The sequence below is a fragment of the Sitophilus oryzae genome, unplaced genomic scaffold (assembly GCF_002938485.1).
Source record: "Sitophilus oryzae breed Bouriz unplaced genomic scaffold, Soryzae_2.0 scaffold_85_pilon_pilon, whole genome shotgun sequence".
Taxonomy (NCBI): domain Eukaryota; kingdom Metazoa; phylum Arthropoda; class Insecta; order Coleoptera; family Curculionidae; genus Sitophilus; species Sitophilus oryzae.
Genome location: NW_022147483.1, coordinates 2,538,630 through 2,559,502, shown reverse-complemented (window position 1 = coordinate 2,559,502; position 20,873 = coordinate 2,538,630). Strand labels below are relative to the sequence as shown.

The 20,873-nt window shown below is 31.8% G+C and overlaps 2 protein-coding genes across 2 annotated transcripts in view; one reads left to right on the top strand and one right to left on the bottom strand.

Moving 5' to 3' along the window:
* Window positions 1-3,001: 3,001 nt before the first annotated feature.
* Window positions 3,002-13,381, bottom strand: LOC115890151 (probable serine/threonine-protein kinase DDB_G0278845). The gene is made up of 10 exons (XM_030910311.1): window positions 13,145-13,381; window positions 12,851-13,048; window positions 12,368-12,630; window positions 11,384-12,062; window positions 8,828-9,100; window positions 7,906-8,103; window positions 7,336-7,509; window positions 6,545-6,713; window positions 4,915-5,113; window positions 3,002-3,450 (listed from the first exon to the last, which is right to left on the bottom strand). Exons 3-10 carry the CDS (start codon window positions 12,577-12,579, stop codon window positions 3,171-3,173), a joined length of 2,184 nt encoding a protein of 727 aa, XP_030766171.1. The 5' UTR covers window positions 12,580-12,630; window positions 12,851-13,048; window positions 13,145-13,381; the 3' UTR covers window positions 3,002-3,170.
* Window positions 13,382-14,397: 1,016 nt separating this feature from the next.
* The window catches only part of LOC115890191 (titin-like), a 171,141-nt gene continuing 164,665 nt past the window's right edge, over window positions 14,398-20,873 (top strand). Inside the window, 2 exon segments of the mRNA XM_030910351.1 lie at window positions 14,398-14,673; window positions 16,412-16,544. Of these exon segments, the coding sequence (XP_030766211.1) occupies window positions 14,655-14,673; window positions 16,412-16,544 (152 nt within the window). The 5' untranslated portion in view covers window positions 14,398-14,654.

The window sequence follows — 20,873 nt, the reverse complement described above, 5'->3', positions numbered from 1 at the left end:
TCGTTACTTCTTTACTAAGTTATCTAAAAAATGTAAATCCGTAGATCATACACTGGGTGTTTCTCAAAAATTGCTCACCCCTATAACTTTTTTTTTTCAGATAAAAAAAACGAGATTTTGTATGTTTGTATATGAAATAAATTAAGATTGATTGACGTATTCAATTGTTTTCGGTCATTTCCTGTTTCACCGGAAATTACTACAACTTTTGATTTTTAAATGGCACCATCGGTATTTTTTTACTTCATCTGATAGAAAATGACACTCTAAATAGAATAATATATCATATGTCATTCTTTTCCGATTGTGTCTTTGATTATTTAAAAAAAAATCAATCACCCCTCTAATTTTTTTGCACTAATCCATTTACACCCTGTATATCAGACCCAGTGTCAATCAAACGAACCAGCATATCAATAAATTATCTATAAAACTAAAAAAAATCGTCTTAGCTTACATCTATTACCCTAATTCGCAAGTTCACAATCCTATTCCTACTGTTTTTTTTTTCTTTTACTTATTTCTATTCGCTTATTTTAATGATATTAAAAATCTAAAATAAGTTAGATCACATAAAAAAACTTTGGTTTTTTCAATCCTACGTACGGCTACAATCTTAGGGAGACCTAAACGCTACAATATCCTTAAAATTAGGTTATATTATCGAGTCAGAAATTGCACCTTTTTTCATACGTCACCAAGTATAGCACACTACTTATCATGTAATATATTAAATTGGTAGGGCAGTATTGCAACATACAGTATTAAAGAACGGGAGATATAAAAAATATGAGAATTAAAAAAAGTATGACAGTCTTGGGAGAACGAAAAATAAAAAAATATTTTTTTTAAAATAAAATTTCCCACATCGCACTGTATATTTTCACTTAGATATACAGAAGCGACAGTCAGCGCGGCTCCTTTGAAGTATGTAGCTAATATTTTTTGACCTTTGAGTCACTTAAACTAATCGCAAAACATTTTCCGATGCACGTCATCAATCTTATCGAAATTGACACTAAAACCTATAAACTTGATTAAATGAAATTTTGGCAAAAATGTTTAAATTTATTGTATAGTTTAAGATACCGAGCAGTTCCTCATTTTACTTTATAGAGCCAAATGATAACATATATTTTATTTAGATTAAAGCTGCAAAAAATAGTATAAACCGAATTTTATTATCGCTATGTTGGTCACATTGCGCCGTGTTTAGCAACGTTGTCGTTTATTATTTGACAATAATTATCACTCATTATTTTGTATAATATTGTGTTGTCGATGAATCTTTGTAATTCTCGTTTTTTACCGATTTTCTTAGTTTCTTTTTAAAATTGTACTTTTAAGCACAAACAGTTCTTTTAAGAACTAAATTTTCGAGTTTTTGTATTGCATTTCTTGAAATTGTGTCTTGAAAATATGCTGAAGCATTTAAACAGTCGAAGCAAACAGCTTGTAGCTTCCCTGATAAACTATTGTGAACGAGAACATGAGAATAAAGGTCTTTTATTACCCTTGACTGCTGTAAGAGAAGTAGGTTTGAATGGTAAGCACATTTTCCACTTTCAAAGTTATTTCTACGTTAGTTTTTAGTAAATTCTGTGATTATTAGTTTGTGTATTCATGGCATCCTCTTACTTGTTATTACGACTTGTGGTGTTCTAAGATAACAACACCAATAAATAAAAAAATAACTCATAATAACGGTTAGGATAATCTTCATAATAGCTAGTTTTTGCCAATATGTAATAAATAAAATAAGCTATAAAACAAATAAATAAATTAATTATTAAATTAAACATAAAACGTATAAATCTTTAAAAAAATGATATAATAAATATGTTGTTTCCCAATGTTACATTAAGATTCGTTTCATAAATCCATCACAATCTGGCAGCGCTGTCGCCATCGCTTGACGCGCAGAGTTGATCACGTGCATCGGAAATTGTTTTGCGATTACTATACCTGCTTTTTTATTATTGCGATGTTTAATTTTTTAGATAATTTAGCAAAAAAAACTAAAGAAAATATAATTTATAGTAATAAACTATAAACGTGATACCGGTAATTGTATTACATCATGCCTAAACATTATTATTCATAAAGAAGTATCCCTGTAATCCATTTTATTTAAACAAATACCACATTTTTTTTCTGTTAAACTGGCAAGGATAAAAATCGGGCAAAGTCAAGCACTGCGACTCAAAAAATGTATTCAAACCCTAGATCATAAATATATACTTACGTGGATAAATCAACGCCATAAGATTAGCATTAAAAAATATGTCTCCAACATCACGACATGCCATTTTCAAACCTTCTTTATTGCACTTATGAAACGTTCAATAGGTTTGTCCTTCTCGAGGACCTTACTTTGCGCATGCGCATTAAAAGTTGCACGTATTTCCAAAATAATCACAATTTTATACGGTTTAGAAAGTACAAATTATACATTGTTATGGAAACCAACTTTTCATTGTCTTAATATTGTCAATGTATTGTCATAATATTATTTCCATTGTGTAACGACGCTTCTTTTTTGCGTTTCTTATTTTAAAAATTGTATTAATTACTCTTTTACCGACCGCCTTTATATAGCCAAGAAATGTGTTCAGTGAGAAGTTAATTTTAAGTTTGTGCAACTATATTTCTATTTTTTTTTTTCGTTGGACTTTCTAAATACTCGTAAAAATGACTAGAAAGTGTTTAGCTATGGTGTTTAGTGTGTGAAAAGTCTAATATAAAGGTCCCCGAATTATCTTTTCATAGACAAGTAAAGTATTCAGTTGTTCTTTTATTTATATTAAGCCACATGCATACTTTCTGTTTTCCTAAGAATATTGATATTCGTACGGAGTGGCTAAATGTATTTTTTATATAATTTAATTTTTGTGACAGTAAACATTTAATTTATTGTTCAAATATAAGCATTTTACAAATTAAATTTTTCAAATTAATGTTCAAATTTGGCGCGCGGACGATAGGTCCTCGACAAGGATAGACAGAGTAGAAGCACCGCGTGTGCAACAAAAAAAGAAGATAAATGGAAGTCGTTGATATGTTTGCGACAGTTTCCATAGTCATTTACTTATCCACGTAAGTATATATGATCTAGGATTCAAGCTTCGCTCAAACCCTCAAAAACCTCCCTACCTCCGTTTCGTTGCCGTCTAAAAATTAAAGACCATATACTCGTTGGCGTCACCGCGGAGAGGACCCTGATTGGCCGCGGGCGGGTTAGAGGCGGGTCCGCCGCTAGGGATGGGCGGCGCGAAGCCGCTGCGCAGCGTGTTGTCCCCGGAGGAGGGCGCGTTGTCGTCCCCTCCGCTGTCCGCCACGTCCACAAAGTGCTCGGCGTAGTAGTGGGGCGTGTTCAGGTAGTCGATCATGCGCCGTGGGAGCGGCAGCATCGGAATAAGGTCGAGGCGCACGTTTTTGTGGATCACGAACCTGAAAAAAACATAGAAAAGCGCTAGAGACTCAAAAATTCGAATGTCATCATCAAAGACATCTAAATAAATATCTCCCTTTTTTGAAGTATAACTCATTATACAGGGTGTTTCAAAAAAGCATGTGCCATCTCTCGAAGAATTATTAAAAGTATATTGCTATCTGTTCTTTGTTTTATTTTGCAAACCACTAATAAATTCTTTATACAGAGTGTTTCAAAAAACATGTGCCATCTCTCGTGGGGAGATTTCTCACGTAAAAATAAGATTTATTTTTCATATCAACATAGGTCCGATTCTGGTTTGTTTTGTAGCTACAGGATGTTAAAGTCTTAATAATATTTCGATTTATTTTAATTTTCTTCCAAGTAATTTTACTGATTCGAATGAAATTTTGAGAGTAAAAATTACTATAATAAGTGCTACATATTTTAATGCTAAAAATGTGTCGATAAATTCATCAGGGACGTGCATATAGGTTATCATTGGAATCTGTTTAAAAAAACATGTGCGCCACTGAATTTTTTTTGATATCAAAATTGTGTAGGTCATTTAATGCCAATTAAAAGTTACCTCTTGATATTTTTTTTCTTTTTCGGCTTTCGGCCTGCTTGATGAGATAAACGCAATTTTATTAATCACAATTAATAAAATTAAAATTAAAATAATACCTAATTTATTATTAAATATTATTACTATTAGTTATTATTATTATTAGTCCAACTTAGAGCAATTTCAAATAAAAAAATTATGGTATTTAAGATAATTACAAAAAACCTAATTTTAAAAAGTTTTAGCATATGTTACTCTAAAACCATGCATTTCCATACCCATGTTTATAGGAACTTTTTTTCTTATTTTTTGATGCGAAATCGATGAGTACTTATTTAAAACTTTCGCTAGTTAATGATATTAAATTTTTTAAAGGTTGCAATTAGACTTGGATCAAGGGGAATTAATAAAATCCGGTTTATCTCATCAAGGAGGCCAAAATCGAGAAAATATCAAGACACAACTTTTAATCGGCATTAAATTATTTAAAATATTTCGCTAACAAGAAAAAGTCAGTGGCGTACATGCTTTATTTTGAAAAATATTCCAGTGATAACCCACATGCACGTCCCTGATTAATTTATCGACATTTTTTTAGCGTTAAAATATGTAGCACTTATAGTAACTTTTACCCTAAAAATTTCATTGGAATCACTAAAAGTACTTGAAAGAAAATTATAATAAATCGAAAGATTATTAAGACTTTAACACCCTGTAGCTACGAAACAAAGCGGAATCGGACCTATGTTGACATGAAAAATTAATCTTATTTCTACGTGAGGAATCTCCCCACGAGAGATGGCACATTTTTTGAAACACCCTTTATAATCTCAGGGCTTTGATAAAAGCCAGTATCTGAGACGCTTTAATAACATGTTAAAATGATCAAAAACAGATAATATAATATGGTTACCTGCACATATGCTGTAAACTCTGCACTTGCTTAAAGCGCGACACTGGATGGAGTAGCTGCACCCTGATTGGTCCAATCACCGGTCTTCTATGGAGGAAAAACAGGTATCTACCGCTCCTCGAATGCTCTACGGCGTTTTCTATAAATTCTACGATAGTTTGGGACTTGAACTTCGTACAATTACCAAAACTAAAGTTACCTGAATCAAGAGAAAGACAAAATAAACACTACAGCATGAAAATATATCAGGAATGTCTATAGTATCTCCCAATAAACTTTACAAGATTAGTTTATTTAAGTAATGCATCATACTGCAACAAAACCCGCCTTGTCCGAATTATTTTTGTGTTTTTTCTCTTTAAAAATTAAATATTAATTTCTATTTCTAGAAAAACGAGATACAAAACAATAATTTCATGGACATGTTTTTTTCAATTCTATACATTTTTTTCATAATAAAATTGGGGGTAGCACTAGCCAATAACAATAGTAAAGCGCTTGCCCAGAGCGGACATCTTTAGGAAATATCAACCTTTTATAAAAGACAGAATCGGAAGAATCAGAACATGTATATTATTTCATATATTTTTCATTTTATTGATTTTATGGAAAGCACTGTTCATTAAAATGTTGTATCCTATGTTATAGGGATTGTTTCTCTCTACAATTTCCTGTCTCAGAATGTACCGTTTGTGTCCGGGAAGGGTTCATAGATGTCGATTTTCGAAAGAAATCGGTACATTTATTTTATTTCGTATATTTTTCATTTTATTGATTTTATGGAAAGCATTGTTCATTAAAATGTTGTATCCTATGTTATAGGGCTTGTTTCTCTCTACAATTTCCTGTCTCACAATGTACCGTTTGTGTCGGGGAAGGGATCATAGTTTCATAGTTGTCGATTTTCGAAAGAAATCAGTACATTCATATTATTTCGTATATTTTTCTTTTTATTGATTTTATGGAAGGCACTATTCATTAAAATGTTGTATCCTATGTTATAGGGCTTGTTTCTCCCTACAATTTCCTGTCTCACAATGTACCCTTTGTGTCCAGGAAGAGTTCATATTTTCATAGATGTCGATTTTCGAAAGAAATCGGTACATTTATTTTATTTTGTATATTTTTCATTTTATTGATTTTATGGAAAGCACTGTTCATTAAAATGTTGTACCCTATGTTGTAGGGCTTGTTTCTCTCTACAATTTCCTGTCTCACAATGTACCGTTTGTGTCCAGGAAGGGTTCATATTTTCATAGATGTCGATTTTCGAAAGAAATCGGTACATTTATTTTATTTCGTATATTTTTCATTTTATTGATTTTATGGAATGCATTGTTCATTAAAATGTTGTATTCTATGTTATAGGGCATGTTTCTCTCTACAAATTCCTGTCTCACAATGCACCGTTTGTGTCCAGGAAGGGTTCATATTTTCATAGTTGTCGATTTTCGAATATATATTTTTCATTTTATTGATTTTATGGAAAGCACTGTTCATTAAACAAAAAATTCAAAAAAAGTTATACTAACACAATAAAATAAGACCGAAAAAAAGGTGTCAGAGTTGGCATTGAATTTTATTTTCCAAGGTCATTTGCCGCCTTTTTTTTTCGTTCTCTAGACTATACCTTGATCATGGTCTATTCTAACGTGGCGGATGCTGTTATTTAGCTTGAAAGTTAATGAAAAAATGTAGTGATCGTCGCTGCTGTCTCTCACTATAAACGAACCCTCCGGCTCATTTGACAGGAGTTTTTCTGCAGCTTCACCGGAAATTGGACCCCAATACCAACCGTACTAAAAAAAACACACAAACATTAACATTAACAATTTTAGAACACAAACACATAGATAAAAGAAACAAGTTTAGATTGGAAAGTGCCCAAGAGGACAATGTAAATGTTATTTGGCGCTATTCTTACAACGGTCGCTATCCAAAGCTTTTGATAATTTCGGAGCGGTTCGGCTTTTTCCGGAATAATGTCGCCAAATATTGTTTATTCAAATTTATTATTATTTTCTTTTAATTTTTTAAATAAAATACAGTATGTTGCATATAAGAAACTTTATTCTATATAAGAACATGTATAAAATACCTATAAAACATTGAAAACCGATGTTATGCCACGATCCACGATGGTTTTTGCAGTTCACAGTTCACACAGCTTTTAAAGTTTTTAATGAGTGTTAAAACGGTATTTTTTCATTGAGGGCGGTTTAAATTTTGAAAGACTTTATAATTTTTGAAGATTCTCAGTTTGAAGAGAGAAAATTATTTCTGTTCTTGTTTGCGGTTATTCTGAGCAACCGCTATAGCAGCGCCCTATAACGTATGCGCTCCAAAACAATTAGTTCAAGCATTCCTATCTAAACTTGTTTCCTTTATCTATGCACAAACGTTAAGAAATTTTATACTTACATCTTTAACCATTTGAAGGCTTGTAGAAAAATCAGACGGTTGTTCTACCGAATTCTTTTTATCCTTCTTCTTGTATGGCAAAGGCGGTAGAGCTCTACTACTTAATGAATTTTTTGTTTCTTCAACATTACCATTTCCCACATCATAGGAAATTTTCTCCGCCTCACATTTGTCCTATAAAAAATATTAAAAAAAATCCGTCACGGTAACCTTTGAATAGTAGCACAAGCGGGGATTTTAGGATTTATTCAAGCGCAGCAGAATAACGTAAAGGGTTGGGTAACAACAAGGTTGGGTAGGTAGAAAATTTTATATATTCTACCGTATTATGTTTTAAAAAAATACAATGGAAGAAACTTCTAAACTAAAAAAACGCTTTAAATATACAACATTAATTTTGTACCTGTTCTCAGATTTTATACATTTTCTACGCACTTTTCTACATACACGTAGAAAATTAATTTTCTACGTGTATGTAAATCGAACTTTCTACCTACCCAACCCTGACGACCCCCGAGTAAATCCCCTTTTAGCATCTTGGCTCCTTTACTATAATACAGAAGTACTTACTGATTTTTCTTCGACAGAAAAATATTTTTTGAAGCCAAATATACTGCACAGAACTTGCTTAAAATTAAACAGCCTTCTTTTTCTTTCTTCTCTTTTGATCGGCGATATAGTGAGAGTTTTCGCATTTTCGCAACTGTCTTTCACTTTTTTGTTCTTAATATTCTTTAGAAAAGTCGATTTTTTTGGTCTATTAGTAATCTGCAAGGATAAAAATAATGTTATGATGAGACAACTCTAGGTTTTCTTAGTTCTAAAGTGTACAGACGCCTGTCATGATGACAGACAGTGCGTTTTTTTTTCGGTACTGACTAATTTTTGTTCATTGGTGGTGCAGTTAGTTTACAATCAGAAAGCAAGGGATTGTTTTTCAAAGTAAAATTGATAAAAAATTGAAATTTTTAATAAAAATAATATCAAACTATTAAGTAATCAGTCATGAAAAAATTAACATGAACACAAGTATGAACGTCCGTCCGTCTGTCACAAAGGTCTATCTTATGAACCGTTATAGTTAGACAGTTGAAATTTTCACAGATAATGTATCTATGTTGCCGCTATAAGAACAAATACTAAAAACAGAATTAAATAAATGTTTATAAACAAAAAGGTACTTTCACTAAACATTATCTTTTAAGTAAGAATTTTACATAGAATCTTTCAAGTACTTGATGGCCGCGTGATTAAAGCGTTAGGACTTTACGCTGCTATGACATTGGAGCCGCAGTAAGGCAGGTTCGAATCCTAGCCAAGGCGACTTTTTTTAATCGTTTTTTTTTATTTTTACATATTTATTTTTACTTTTTACATATTTATTATTGATTAATACAATTTTTAGTAATGTGTTTCTTCATTTCTTTTTTAAATTACTTATACGCGCATTCAAAATTTCAGAAAGAAACTCAACTTCACTTAAGAAACTCACCTGATTGTTTCCTAAACACCCTATACTTCTAGAGTGGTACTTATTATTGTTGTTGATATTGTTATTATTATTGTTTATAACAAACGCCCCATTGGTGCAATTACTAGTCCTTTTCCTGTAATTGCTCTCTATAGGTTCACTGGAATCTGAACTGCTCGAATACAGAGTTTGCAGGTAATTTCTCACTTCCTGCAGGGACATGTGGATGGGTTCATTTCCCGTTGTAGCCGACGTACCGGCAACACTGTGACGCTTTGTTTCATACCAAATTGTCTGGAAACATGATTACATAGAGAAATCAAAAGAAGTGGGTTCAATATAACTCTAGCACATATACTCTTGCCAAATTATAGGTTATAATTTTGTGTCAAATTATGTCAAATAGAAATGATAAATATTTTGAATTTTCGACTGTGTTATTACGTGTGTTTCGTGTTTTTTAAAATTAAGCGGACGAAAATTCGAGGGAAAATTAAGTATATACATCGTGTCTCAGATTTTAATCGAGAAAATTTAATAGACGATAGAACTTGCAAAAATAAAACAAAACAAAAAGTTCATATCAACTTGTAAGATTTAAAGCTTCCTTTTCGACATACAGGGTGTTAAAGTTACTTAAAAAAGAAAAAAAATTAAGATATTTGAAAAACTATTTAATCGATTTGGATATAACTTGACCCGTTTATAATACTTACTATGGGACTTAATTTTATGTAATTAGATTTAAGTTTAATGGCCAGGGGCGGCGGTGGGGCATCACTGTTAAATTATTTTAAAGGAAAAAATAGGCACGCCACTGCTTTTTTAGAAGTTTAATATTATTTTTGGATTTAGTAATTAAAAATATTATTTTTTTGTCTCATGATTTTTTTACCTATCTTGCTTACTTCTTGCGAAAAAAATTAAATTCTAATTGGTAATTAATATTATAATTTTATTGGTATTCTAATGGTACCCTGTATCTCGAAAAGGAAGCTTTAAATCTTACAAGTTGATATGAACTTTTTGTTTTATTTTTGCAAATTCTATCGTCTATTAAATTTTCCCGATTAAAATCTGTATATAAAACACTGTATATAAAATTGAGTATTAATTTATTTAAGTTGTGTTTTATTTATTCCTTTGCAATATTATTTTTTTTATTTTCACAAAAGTTATATTGATAAATGTAAGAATAAACACAAGAAGTTGCTTGAGCTTGAAACACGGCTTGCTTGTTTTGTATTAGGGCTCGAACTCACTGACGACCAGGTCGCAACGACCTGGCCGTCGGCTGGCCGGATGTATTGCGTTTTTAGCTGCGGCCAGATGAACGACCAGTTTCAACAGAGTTGTCAAATCTAACGATTTTTTACGTTTTACCAATTAGAAAATATTGTTTCAGAAATGTTAAAATATCGGAGTTAACTAAAAAGCGAAGTTGCTATTCACAACAAACAAAAAGCATTGCGTACGCGCGACCCACAAAAAGGGAGATATTCTGTTTCTTTTTTCTACTGATATGGATGTGATATGAACTTCTATTGATGGCTCTTATCGACTTTAGAAGTAATATTAGGGCCATCGTAAAAAAAGATCGTCAGACACTGGTCCTAAATATAAGCAGGTAGAAAGTTTAACTTCCAGTTATTTCAATGTTTACAATATAACGATAAGAATCTACAACAATAATTACTTCTATTTTTATGAATGTTTAAGTTACTTTCTTAATTTTTTTTTCAAAATAATGTACCTAGTAGAAATATAGTCTAATGAACCCTGTTTGAAAAACGTTAAATTAAATATCATATTTAAAATACAGTTGTCCTCCTTGTACATGATTACAATACAACTAAAAAAAACTAATTTAATAAAAAAAAACAAGTGGTTGTAGAAAAATGTATATAAACTGTATATAAAAAATGTATATAAAACAAAGGTATAATAACAGAGGTATCATACCAACCATAAATAGAGTAGGTATGTCATATAAAAATGTTTTGAGAGTAGAATCGACCCTTGATAAAAAAAAGGGATTAGATTTAAGTTTACCTTTGATCCAGTCTGTATACTATTTCTTTGGATTTTCTGCACGTGTGCAAAAACTACACAAAAACACTATATCTTATAGAAAATAAAATATTGTGCCTTGAATTTGAGGGATTTCATCTGAAAAATTATTAATTTGGAAGAAAACCGGCAACAAGCGGCAGAAAATCATAATATTTCCGTGCAGTCTTCTGGTCGCAACGACCAACTGACGGCCAGGACGTTAGTGTGCGCTATATCATTTGATTTAATGGTTTTAGAGGTAGCTGCAGCCTGGCCGGTGCGACCTGGTCGTCAGTGTGTTCGAGCCCTTAACACGTACTGTAATTGTTTTTAATAAAATAACTCGATTAGATTTTTCCAATTTTATACAGTTTTTTTCACAATATTTTGAAGTAATAACTTGTCACTCAAATTTTAAATATATTAATTTTCAGTTATGCATTCCAATGGTACCAACTTATTTCTTTGTAAAATAAAATAAACTACTTACTATAACAAACATCCTGTATATTGAGATTAACATACCTGTTCTGTCCTCCCTACACTACTCCTCCCACTCAACACAGCATTCTTTTGATAACTCCGTCTCTCACACCCATTCACTCTATCCCCCTCCCTATTCAACAACGTCAAATGCTTCCTCCTCTTCTTGTTCCCACCCAGACCCAAACTACTGTAAGCCCCGCCTTTTTTCGGTTTCACCGACGGTTTTTGCACAACGTCAATCGGCACAGTGTACATATCGCTGTCGAAAGGAACATTGTACAAATCGCTGATCTGGTTAGAGGACAGAGTATCGTGAGAAACAGCCTGCGTGATGAACGAAGAATCGTCCACTCTACGCGTATGGGGAACGGTCAGGGAATTGTGGGAGGAGCTTAATCTTGAAGACCCGCCTAACGAGGACCTAGAGGAGGGTCTGGGGGTGTGCGTGACGTACGGGGAGGCGGAGCTAGCGAAATTGGAGGCGGAGTTCGCGAAACTCGAGGTCGGAGAGGGTAAACGACGCCTCTGGGTGGAGTAACACATGCTCTGGCTTCTGTAGGGTGATACGCGTGAAAGATACGATGATGATTTGCTTAGAGTACTACTATAGTTAAAAAAATCAGGTAACGGAGGTGGATTGTAGTTTGTCGTTCGGGATGGCAGTGGCGGAGGTGAAGATGAATGGATTTGTTGAGTTTGTTCTTGTATACAATTATTTCTGGAAAAAAAATAGTAACTTGCTTAGTACAGAGTTTTATGAGGTTTCTCTTTTATGAGTAGAGATACAAAGATGTGGTTGTAAAAAATTGCAACATTTTCAAATTCGCTCTGTATTTCAGGAACTAAGAAGGCTAGGATAAATCTGTGTGTAGCAACATTAGTTTCATAAAAAAGTAGCATAGTAATGTGAAAACCGCATCTTTGTATATCTACTTATAAACAAGAAACATCACAAAACACACAAACATTGGACATCCTGTACAATAATTAGTAGATAACTTTTATTTCTCAAACAAAACTTACTTTTTCTCTATCCAAAAATCGTGTAGATCAGACAAAGCCATTTCCAAAATTTCTTTAGTCAGTCTAGTATAAAACAAGTCAAAATCTGGTGAAGCCGGCCTGTCTTGGAACTCCAGAGGAGGCTCAATAGGACTTGTAGGAGCCTTAAGTTCAGTCCAGTGGGGTCCTTTTTTTAGCGTATTAAAATTCTCACCACAGATCACATCAGACATTCCATCGAAAGAGTCGTCTTGCGACAGTGAACGCTCTTCACAATCACTATCCTGTAGCAATTAAAGGTTATTTGTAAATTTAATGTGTGAATGAGTCAATAATGATGTAACTATGATTTGTGAGTAATGTAAAATTAATTGTTTAATAAGTGCCTGATAAAAATAAAATTTTAATCAACAATTAATAAAAGATAAAATGATTTTCCATTAAATTTAACTTAATATCTTTGTGTCCTGAGCTCTAGGTAATTAAAATAGTATTGCTAAATACCTCAAAATGATAATGCCTCTTGTCACTCTTGCTTTCAAAACTCGAATTGGCACTAGAAGCGGATCCTGTGGTTAACAACAATCCACTATCGTCACTAAGAATGAATACTTGGGACCAGCTAGAGCTAGAAGGGGAGAGTCCATTTCCACAAGCCAGAAACAAACCTACTGCATCCTAATTTCCTGTTTTCTAGAAATACTAAAAAAAAAGTTTTTGGTAGTTCTATGATGTTTTACCAAGCATTTAGCATATTTGCCAAGTTCAAAATAAACTTATGCTTTTGTTAATACATACCTAAAGAAAATAAATCATCTAAATCTATTTAAGATCAGCCTTATGCACAGAACAAGTGTGTTTTTAAAGTTTCTCCTGTTAGTCTTTGTCAAGTACATGCCAATAGTGGCACTGGTTTTATCTTTACACTATCTAAAACTAAGAATTACCGTAATGCGATAATTGGTTTATTTACATTTTCAATTATACACTTCAGATATTAACAAATAAATTTCAACAAACATGAGTCATTTGACATTTACATTTAATAATTTATCGCTGTCGAATGTCAGAATTTTGACGTATGGTATGTGTCAAAAAAGTCATATTAAGTTATTTCCTGTGATTTTAATATGCCTAATCATATTACTTTTAATAGTTTCATAGATCTGAAAATCCTAAAATTCTAGATTGCTTTTAATTAAAACATAAAAGGGTTAAAAATATGCACATCTAGGAAGTGAAATTGTATTTTACAATTAAAAAAGCAGTAATTTAACAAGTAAAATATTTACATGACGTCATTAAAGCCGCTTATCATATATTTAGTAGGAATGAAAGCGATATATCGATGTCGATATCAATTATTTGTTGCTAATATTTTTAAGAATGCAGATAAGTTTGCAGGCTTTTTTCTTTATTTATTGCTTCGGCATAATATGTATTACCAACAAATTTAGAATTTATGCTAAAAAGTAACACCAGAGTATAAAATTAGTGACTTAAAACCTTAAATATTTTCTAAATCGATACAAACCTGGATAAACCCATCCCAATTTTTTTATATGATTTTAATAATATGTGCTGTCATCTATCGATGGGTAGAAAATACTTATAAATTCGTTCTACCGCCATCTATGATTCATTAATTAAACTAGAGCAAATATGCCGCCATCTATTGACAACTAGACAAAATTTACTATGATAAAGTAGATTTCTTTTAAGAATAATCTATTCTAGCGCCATCTATGATATATTTATCGAACTAAAACAGAATTTGGGCTTTTTCTGTTTAAATTTCGAAACAGTTTTTGTTGATTTTACGAAAAACACTGAAAAATCTACGAAATTCTGTAACAACTTCGCCAGAGTTTGTTATATACAGTACAGAATATTGCTAATATTTATAATTAAACTATTAACGGTTAAAAAAAGACAGGTGGGTTTAAATTTAGATGCGGAGCGCGTTACAGAATGCGAAAAATGCGTTTAATTTATATAAAATCGGTGTGTGACGTCCGCGAACGACGTTTTTAGCACACGACGAGCCTCAGTCTCAGACAGGGCGCCCCAGTACACCGTCCCGACGCCTAAACGACGCTTTGAGGTTATTTGAATCGCAATTTTCGAGCAAAAACCGCGAAAAATTCGAATGTTCGCGCGCTTTTCAAAATCGCGCAACTAGTTTTAGTTTAACCCTGACGATGGTATAGACGCCGCCAAAACGTCGGATTTTCTGTTGTTGTGGTTGTTTTTTTTAATATAAAAATACGTGAAATATTTTTGATTTTGTTTAAAGTATCGACAGAAAATGATTAAGTTTGTTAAAGGTAATAAATAAATAGATACTGTCTTACAAAAAATTATAAGAAAAAAAAACAGCGTCATGTAGTGTTTCAAATTACACTCCATATAGTAGGAATACAAATAAATTAAAGCAACAATTTTTAACAAATGATGATTCTTATACAGGGTGTCCCAGGCTGAGCGTGCATTAGAAGTTTCTTTCTTTTACAACGAGATCTATCGATTAAAAATATTTTCAATATGGCGGTACTTCCGGAAATACCGGAAGTTGACAGCAACTTTCTTATTTTAAATGGGTGCCCCCATTTTTTATTACATACTTAAATTCTCTGTAAAATTCTATGAATATTGATGTTAAACACTCTATATCTAACATTAACCGTTTTTGAGAAAAAAATATTTAAAATTGTTGGACGAAAAAAACTACCTGTCAAAAAAAATTTGTATAGTCTAAAATTGGTCAAAGTCAAATTTAGTGATTACCACAGCCACTGTGACATAAAGAGAAGACATGTGGCTATCTATTTCAAAAATTAAATTGTTCAAACGTCGTGAAATAATGGCGGTAGCTGTCATAGAATTAAAAAATTATCATAAATCATTTTTTTCAAACGGAAACCTACTTTTTTTATTTCACTAGTGAAAAGGCTTTTTAATTCGTTACTTTTTAACTATACATGTTCCTATACATACCTAAAATAAATCGTTTTTATGTTATTTAAGATTTAGTTTTAAAGCGTATATTTTTCTTGATTGGACACACTCAAACTTAACAAAAATCAAAAAATTATTGAAAACTCCATCTTGTCAATACAAATAATGATAATTTACGTTAATAAAAAACACTAAATTCGATACCTATTATTAAAAATAAGGGATTTTGAATCTGTGCTTTCATTGAAACGGCAATCGCGTTAGCCTTGATTTGTTTTATGTTTATTGTTTTTGCCATGTGTCACTTTCTTTAAAATTTCTATGTGCATTGTTGTGTGATTAGATTTGAAAAAAACTATACAAATATTCATTATTATGAACAGTGAAGTTTATTTGAATTCAAAAATGTTGTTTGAATATTAAAGGCAAACGTGAAATACAGAGATTGATGTTGGAAATGTATAAAAGTATATATATTGCAAAGTGATCAGAGGCTTGGAGTAATGGTTGCAAGAATCTGGAACCGTATCGTGAAACAGGTGGGCCAAAAAATACAACAAACAGACAAAATATTTGGTTTTTGTTGACCGTTAAGGGCTGTCCACACGCGGCGACTTGCCGTACGACTTGCTTGCGTTAACAAAACGTTGCGGATAAAATGTATAGACCAAGTTGTGTCCATATTACAACGACTTGTCGTTCAGTCTTTTGAATTCTGTCATAATATCATCATGGCGGAAATCCTGTTGTGGTTAGTTTTTGCTCTATTTGTTTAAATAGGATGTAAATAAGGCTTTAGACATTATTTAATAAAATTAGCGTTGCGTATTGACAGGTATATCGTAGTCTCATAGTGTATTCCGTCTTTTCATAAAGATCCTAGGTCACTTCATGAAGCGTCGGTTAGGTTAGGAGTTTAGGTATGTTATTATTAGGTTAGTTTTTTTTTCATTAAGTGACTAGGATCTTCATAAAAAGACGGAATAAATACACTATGAGACTACGACATATATAAATAACAAAGGAATATTTTCGAGGCCATTGCTATAGTCTTTCGCCAAAGGAAAAAATACGTTAATAACTGTTTTTCTTTGTTTTTTTTTTCAGGTGAACCCAATCCAAACAATTATCCCCCCAGATTCCGAGACTATGGCTCACAATGTGTGACCTTTGCCGAAAACACAAACGCTATCCTCAAAGCTGAACTCTACGAGTTGGGCAAAAATACCGAAATTTCCTGGTAAGTCATATCTAGCCCATGGCTAGCGTTTCTGTGAATGTGAATTGTGAATTCTTTTGTCTTTATTTTGTTGATTGGTTTGTGCGCTTTATGAATACAGGGTGGTCCGAACTGTATTCCGGAAACTTCGGCAGCATATTCTGCAGATAAAAATAAGTGAAAAAGTTCGTATAAACGTATGTCCTAAAATGCTTAGTTTCGGAGATACAGGGTGTAGAAATTTCATTTTTATTTCTATTTTTTCTAAATAATTTCTAAAGTAACCTCAATATTTGGATGAAAATTGGTTTCTGGGAGTTTTGTGAGACGAGAAATTTGATTTTGATGTCAAAATGACTCCTATTTGTAGGGGTCGCCACCTACATGTGTTTTAACTGTTTTGAAGAGTAATAACTTTTCGTCCGTACCTGTATAAAACTACTGACTGAAAAAATATAAATTTCTATTAATTTTTACGTAAAAAATGTCTCTTGGTAAAAATGGCTACGAGCAACCGTTCTCAAGATATTTAGAATGGAAATAGTCAATACATGTCATATTATTGAAGCACAAGTTAATAAGTATAGTTATTTGACTGAAATAATAAATTTTTATTTTTTAAATTAATCATAAATTTTTCTGCGAAAAAATATGATTAAACAGTTTCTATGGAACTTTTGGCACAAAAAGATTTCAAATTTATGATTTCAGTCTAATAACTATTTAGTTAACATGTTTAATTTATGTCAATGATGACAGGTATTGATAATTTCGATTCCAAATATCTCGAGAACCATTACTCGTAGCGATTTTTACCAAGAGACCTTTTTTATGTAAAAAAAGTCCTAAATGTATGTTTTTTTTACTCAGTGGTTTTATACAGGTATGAAAGAAAAGTTATTACTCTTCAAACCCTTTGAATAAGAAGACTAAGGAAGGAGCATAATGCTATCCATGTATTCATCCATGGTGGGCGGAAAAGCCACCATAAAAGCTCTCTAGGGTGGGGAGCTTTGACAGTTCTGTTTGACGATTCATTTGACACATTTGAATTTGATTTGAAATTTTGTGGATTTGTCAGTCTTTACGGAGCTTATTTTATGTTATTTATTATTTATTCTACTACTGATAGTTGTATAAAGGTAGTAAATCTAGATGGAAATTGTGGCAGAACTTAAATTAACAGTGACACTATCACGATTTATCGCAAAATACTCTAAAATAGTTGGTTGTGTAGCGTGCGGTAGATCTCGGCAAAAACTGAGTGAAATAATGGAACAACTTTTCGCTAGTAAGTAACTATATAATATACATACGTGTAGTAAACCGATCATTTATGAAATTCACTTAACTTAACTAAATTATATATTTTTCTTGCATTTTAGCTTTTATTTATTACTTGTCAAAGATTAGATGTCAAAGAATTTAGATACGTTAATTTGACTTACCTGCTTCAGTAGCGTATCGGATGTTTGTGTTAATAAATACTTATTATAACTGATCTATTTTTATTAGAATTATATATTTTTATAACAATTTTAATAACTACCAACATTTATTCACAACGTAAAATAAAACAACAAATTGTTGAGTCTACCCCACGTCTACCCTACATCATAGTTTTACATTTTTTAAATAAAATTAGAACGACACTGATAAACCGGAATTTAAGTCGGCCATATTTGAGGCCCATCGCGGTGTACCTAAGATTTTTGATATGCTCCTTCCTTAGTCTTCTTATTCAAAGTTCAAACCAGTTAAAAATATGTAGGTGGCGTCCTCTACAAGTAGGGGTAGTTGACATGAAAATCAAGGGGATCAAGGACGGACGGACAGCGAAGTCTTACTAATAGGGTTCCCGTTTTTACCCTTTGGGTACGGAACCCTAAAAATGACAGATAATACAATTTATCTATGAATCAAAATGACAGACAACTCTCACTGTCTCTCGGTATTCTATCGTTAGACTGTTAGACAAACTTTACTTAAAAAAATCACAATTTATTTTTGAACGAAATAATTAATTAATTATGTTATTACATATATTATAAATTATGACAAAAAATACAATTTTTCAAATGCAACAATCTATAATAATTCTAGATATTTCGCAATAAAATCTGGTTTGAGTCAATGAGTGTATGCGAACGCGAAATCGTTGTCCCCTTGCCAAAACTCGGCACCGGTTAAAAATAAAGCAAAACAAGCAGTGCTAAATTAAAAAAAAAACACGTAAACTGCTGAAAAATAGTTCGCAAAAATATTGCGGAAAATTTAAAAAGGTGAAATTATCCATTATGCAATCTTGTATTTTGAAAAATCTCTTCTTAATTTGGCGGTAAACGGTAGTAGTTCTTTTTAGCAATGGTTTAAAACAATTAAAACTATACTTGTCGTATGTTAAATTTTATATTAATTTAGAATATCGTCAGTGAAACCTGATAACCTGCTAACTCCAATTTTTACATTAATAAGTTTTTTTATACCATTAGAAAAAGAAAAAAATACTCTATAAATAGGGAAAGCAAATACATTTTTTCTCATTAAAGAAAATTTGCTGTTTTAACTCAATAAAATCTGCTAACTCCCAATGATTGGAAATAGCCACCGAAATGCTGCTATGTCCGTAATTTCCATTACAATCACGCTAAAGCAATCACACGGTTTCTTATTCGTAAGTTTCTTTTGTACAGTACGTCGATCCAGGGCCGAACTAGGCCAAAGGGACCCGGGTGGCAATGTAAGGTCCACGCCGTGTGGATTTTTTTGCGTATTTTTTCGCCTTACGTTTTAGTAAATTTTTCCCTATTATATACAGGGTGAGTCTTAAATAAGTGCAAATATTTTTAGGGGTAGTATATTTTGACCCAAGAAACACGATGATGGGGCTTTTTGCGCGATTTTTTTCTTTTTTGAAAATTTGGAATTTAAAAAAAATTTGGAATTTTTTTTAATTTTTAGTTTAAAAACATATTTTGTTTGTAATATGGCAACATAGGTAGCAGATTAAATTTACAAGAAAGAAAATCTAATGATTCTCAAAATTATAGCAAAAATTGGAAATTTTAAAAGAAATAACTCGGTTGTTTTGGATTTATTTGAAAAAACGGTAAAGAGAAAATACTATGTTTCTTTTATCGAGATTTACCAGCCCTAAAAATATTTGCAATTATTTAAGACTCACCCTGTATAGAAATCGAGGAACTACCCTAATGCAAGGTAAACCAATGCAATGCAAATGCCATAATGCAATGCAAAAGCAAATATTGTTAAGAATAAGTAATGAACTATAAAGGTGGCCCACGAAGGCTGGGACCCCCCTAATAGTTATATATATATATATATATATATAATATGGCCAGTCCGACCCTGCGTCGATCCGTTCTGTAAATACAGGGTAACCGTAAAGGGTAAGGGGAAAAACGAAATTCTCTATAGATAGATAGATAATAGTTTATTCATTCCAGTAAAAGAAATTACAAATAATGTTCATATGAACGTGGAACCCGTCTAAACAAAGAAAAACAAAATATAATATGCTATTGACTATGGGCAGAAAAAACTAACATAATTTCCTTAAATCTAGATATATCTTAGAAATATACAAATACATTTTTTTTAATATTTAAATTAAAATCCACTTCTGACGGCTAGAGCCGCCTTTGAGCTATCTAAGAAAAAATCCTGCACTGAGTAAAACGCTTTATTTACTAAATACCCCCTTAAAGCGGACTTTAGTTTGTTTCTTGGCAAGTTTCTAATAGCCATGGGAAAAGAATTGTAAATTTTTATATTTTTTTTATATACGAGCAATTTTTTATATACGAGCAAAGCCTTTTTATATACGAGCAATTCATCGGCGTGCTATAAATAGTTTAAATCACATTATTTTGTTGTACAAGAATTTCCATAATATCTAACCAGTTTTATTTGGTTAGGTTTTTTCATCGTTTTTCCACGTAAATGATACATAATTTTTATAAAAATTAAAAAATAAGGAGAAAAGTAATAAAAATTTAATAAAATCACGCACTGTTTTTCAAGCTCGGTCTACTACCGTTATTCATTAAGTCCAAAATGCTGCTACTTCAGTTCTTTAAAAATTTATTCGTTTTTGGACTTGTATGTTTTGCTTCTAGACCGACGATATTCTAAATATATAGTTATGAATATCATATTTTTTAAATTTAATTCATTATTTCTAAATCTGTTTGGGTAATATTCAATTCCATTTTCAAAATTTCAAACAATAAAGGTTGCTATCTCCAGAAGTATATTTTTATTTCTTATTTCTGCAAGACGAATATCTGCTATCTCCCTATTGTGTCTGAAAAAAATTATGTAGCACGA

What these genes read in the sequence shown, in the direction of transcription:
- LOC115890151 (XM_030910311.1), bottom strand. Translation starts at nt 12,579, where the DNA reads ATGTCTGATGTGATCTGTGGTGAGAATTTTAATACGCTAAAAAAAGGA. An exon ending in GGTGTTTAGGAAACAATCAG is followed by an intron (nt 8,104 to 8,827) that starts GTGAGTTTCTTA and finishes TTATCCTTGCAG; the next exon opens with ATTACTAATAGACCAAAAAA. An exon ending in TTTCTGTCGAAGAAAAATCA is followed by an intron (nt 7,510 to 7,905) that starts GTAAGTACTTCT and finishes TATTTTTTATAG; the next exon opens with GACAAATGTGAGGCGGAGAA.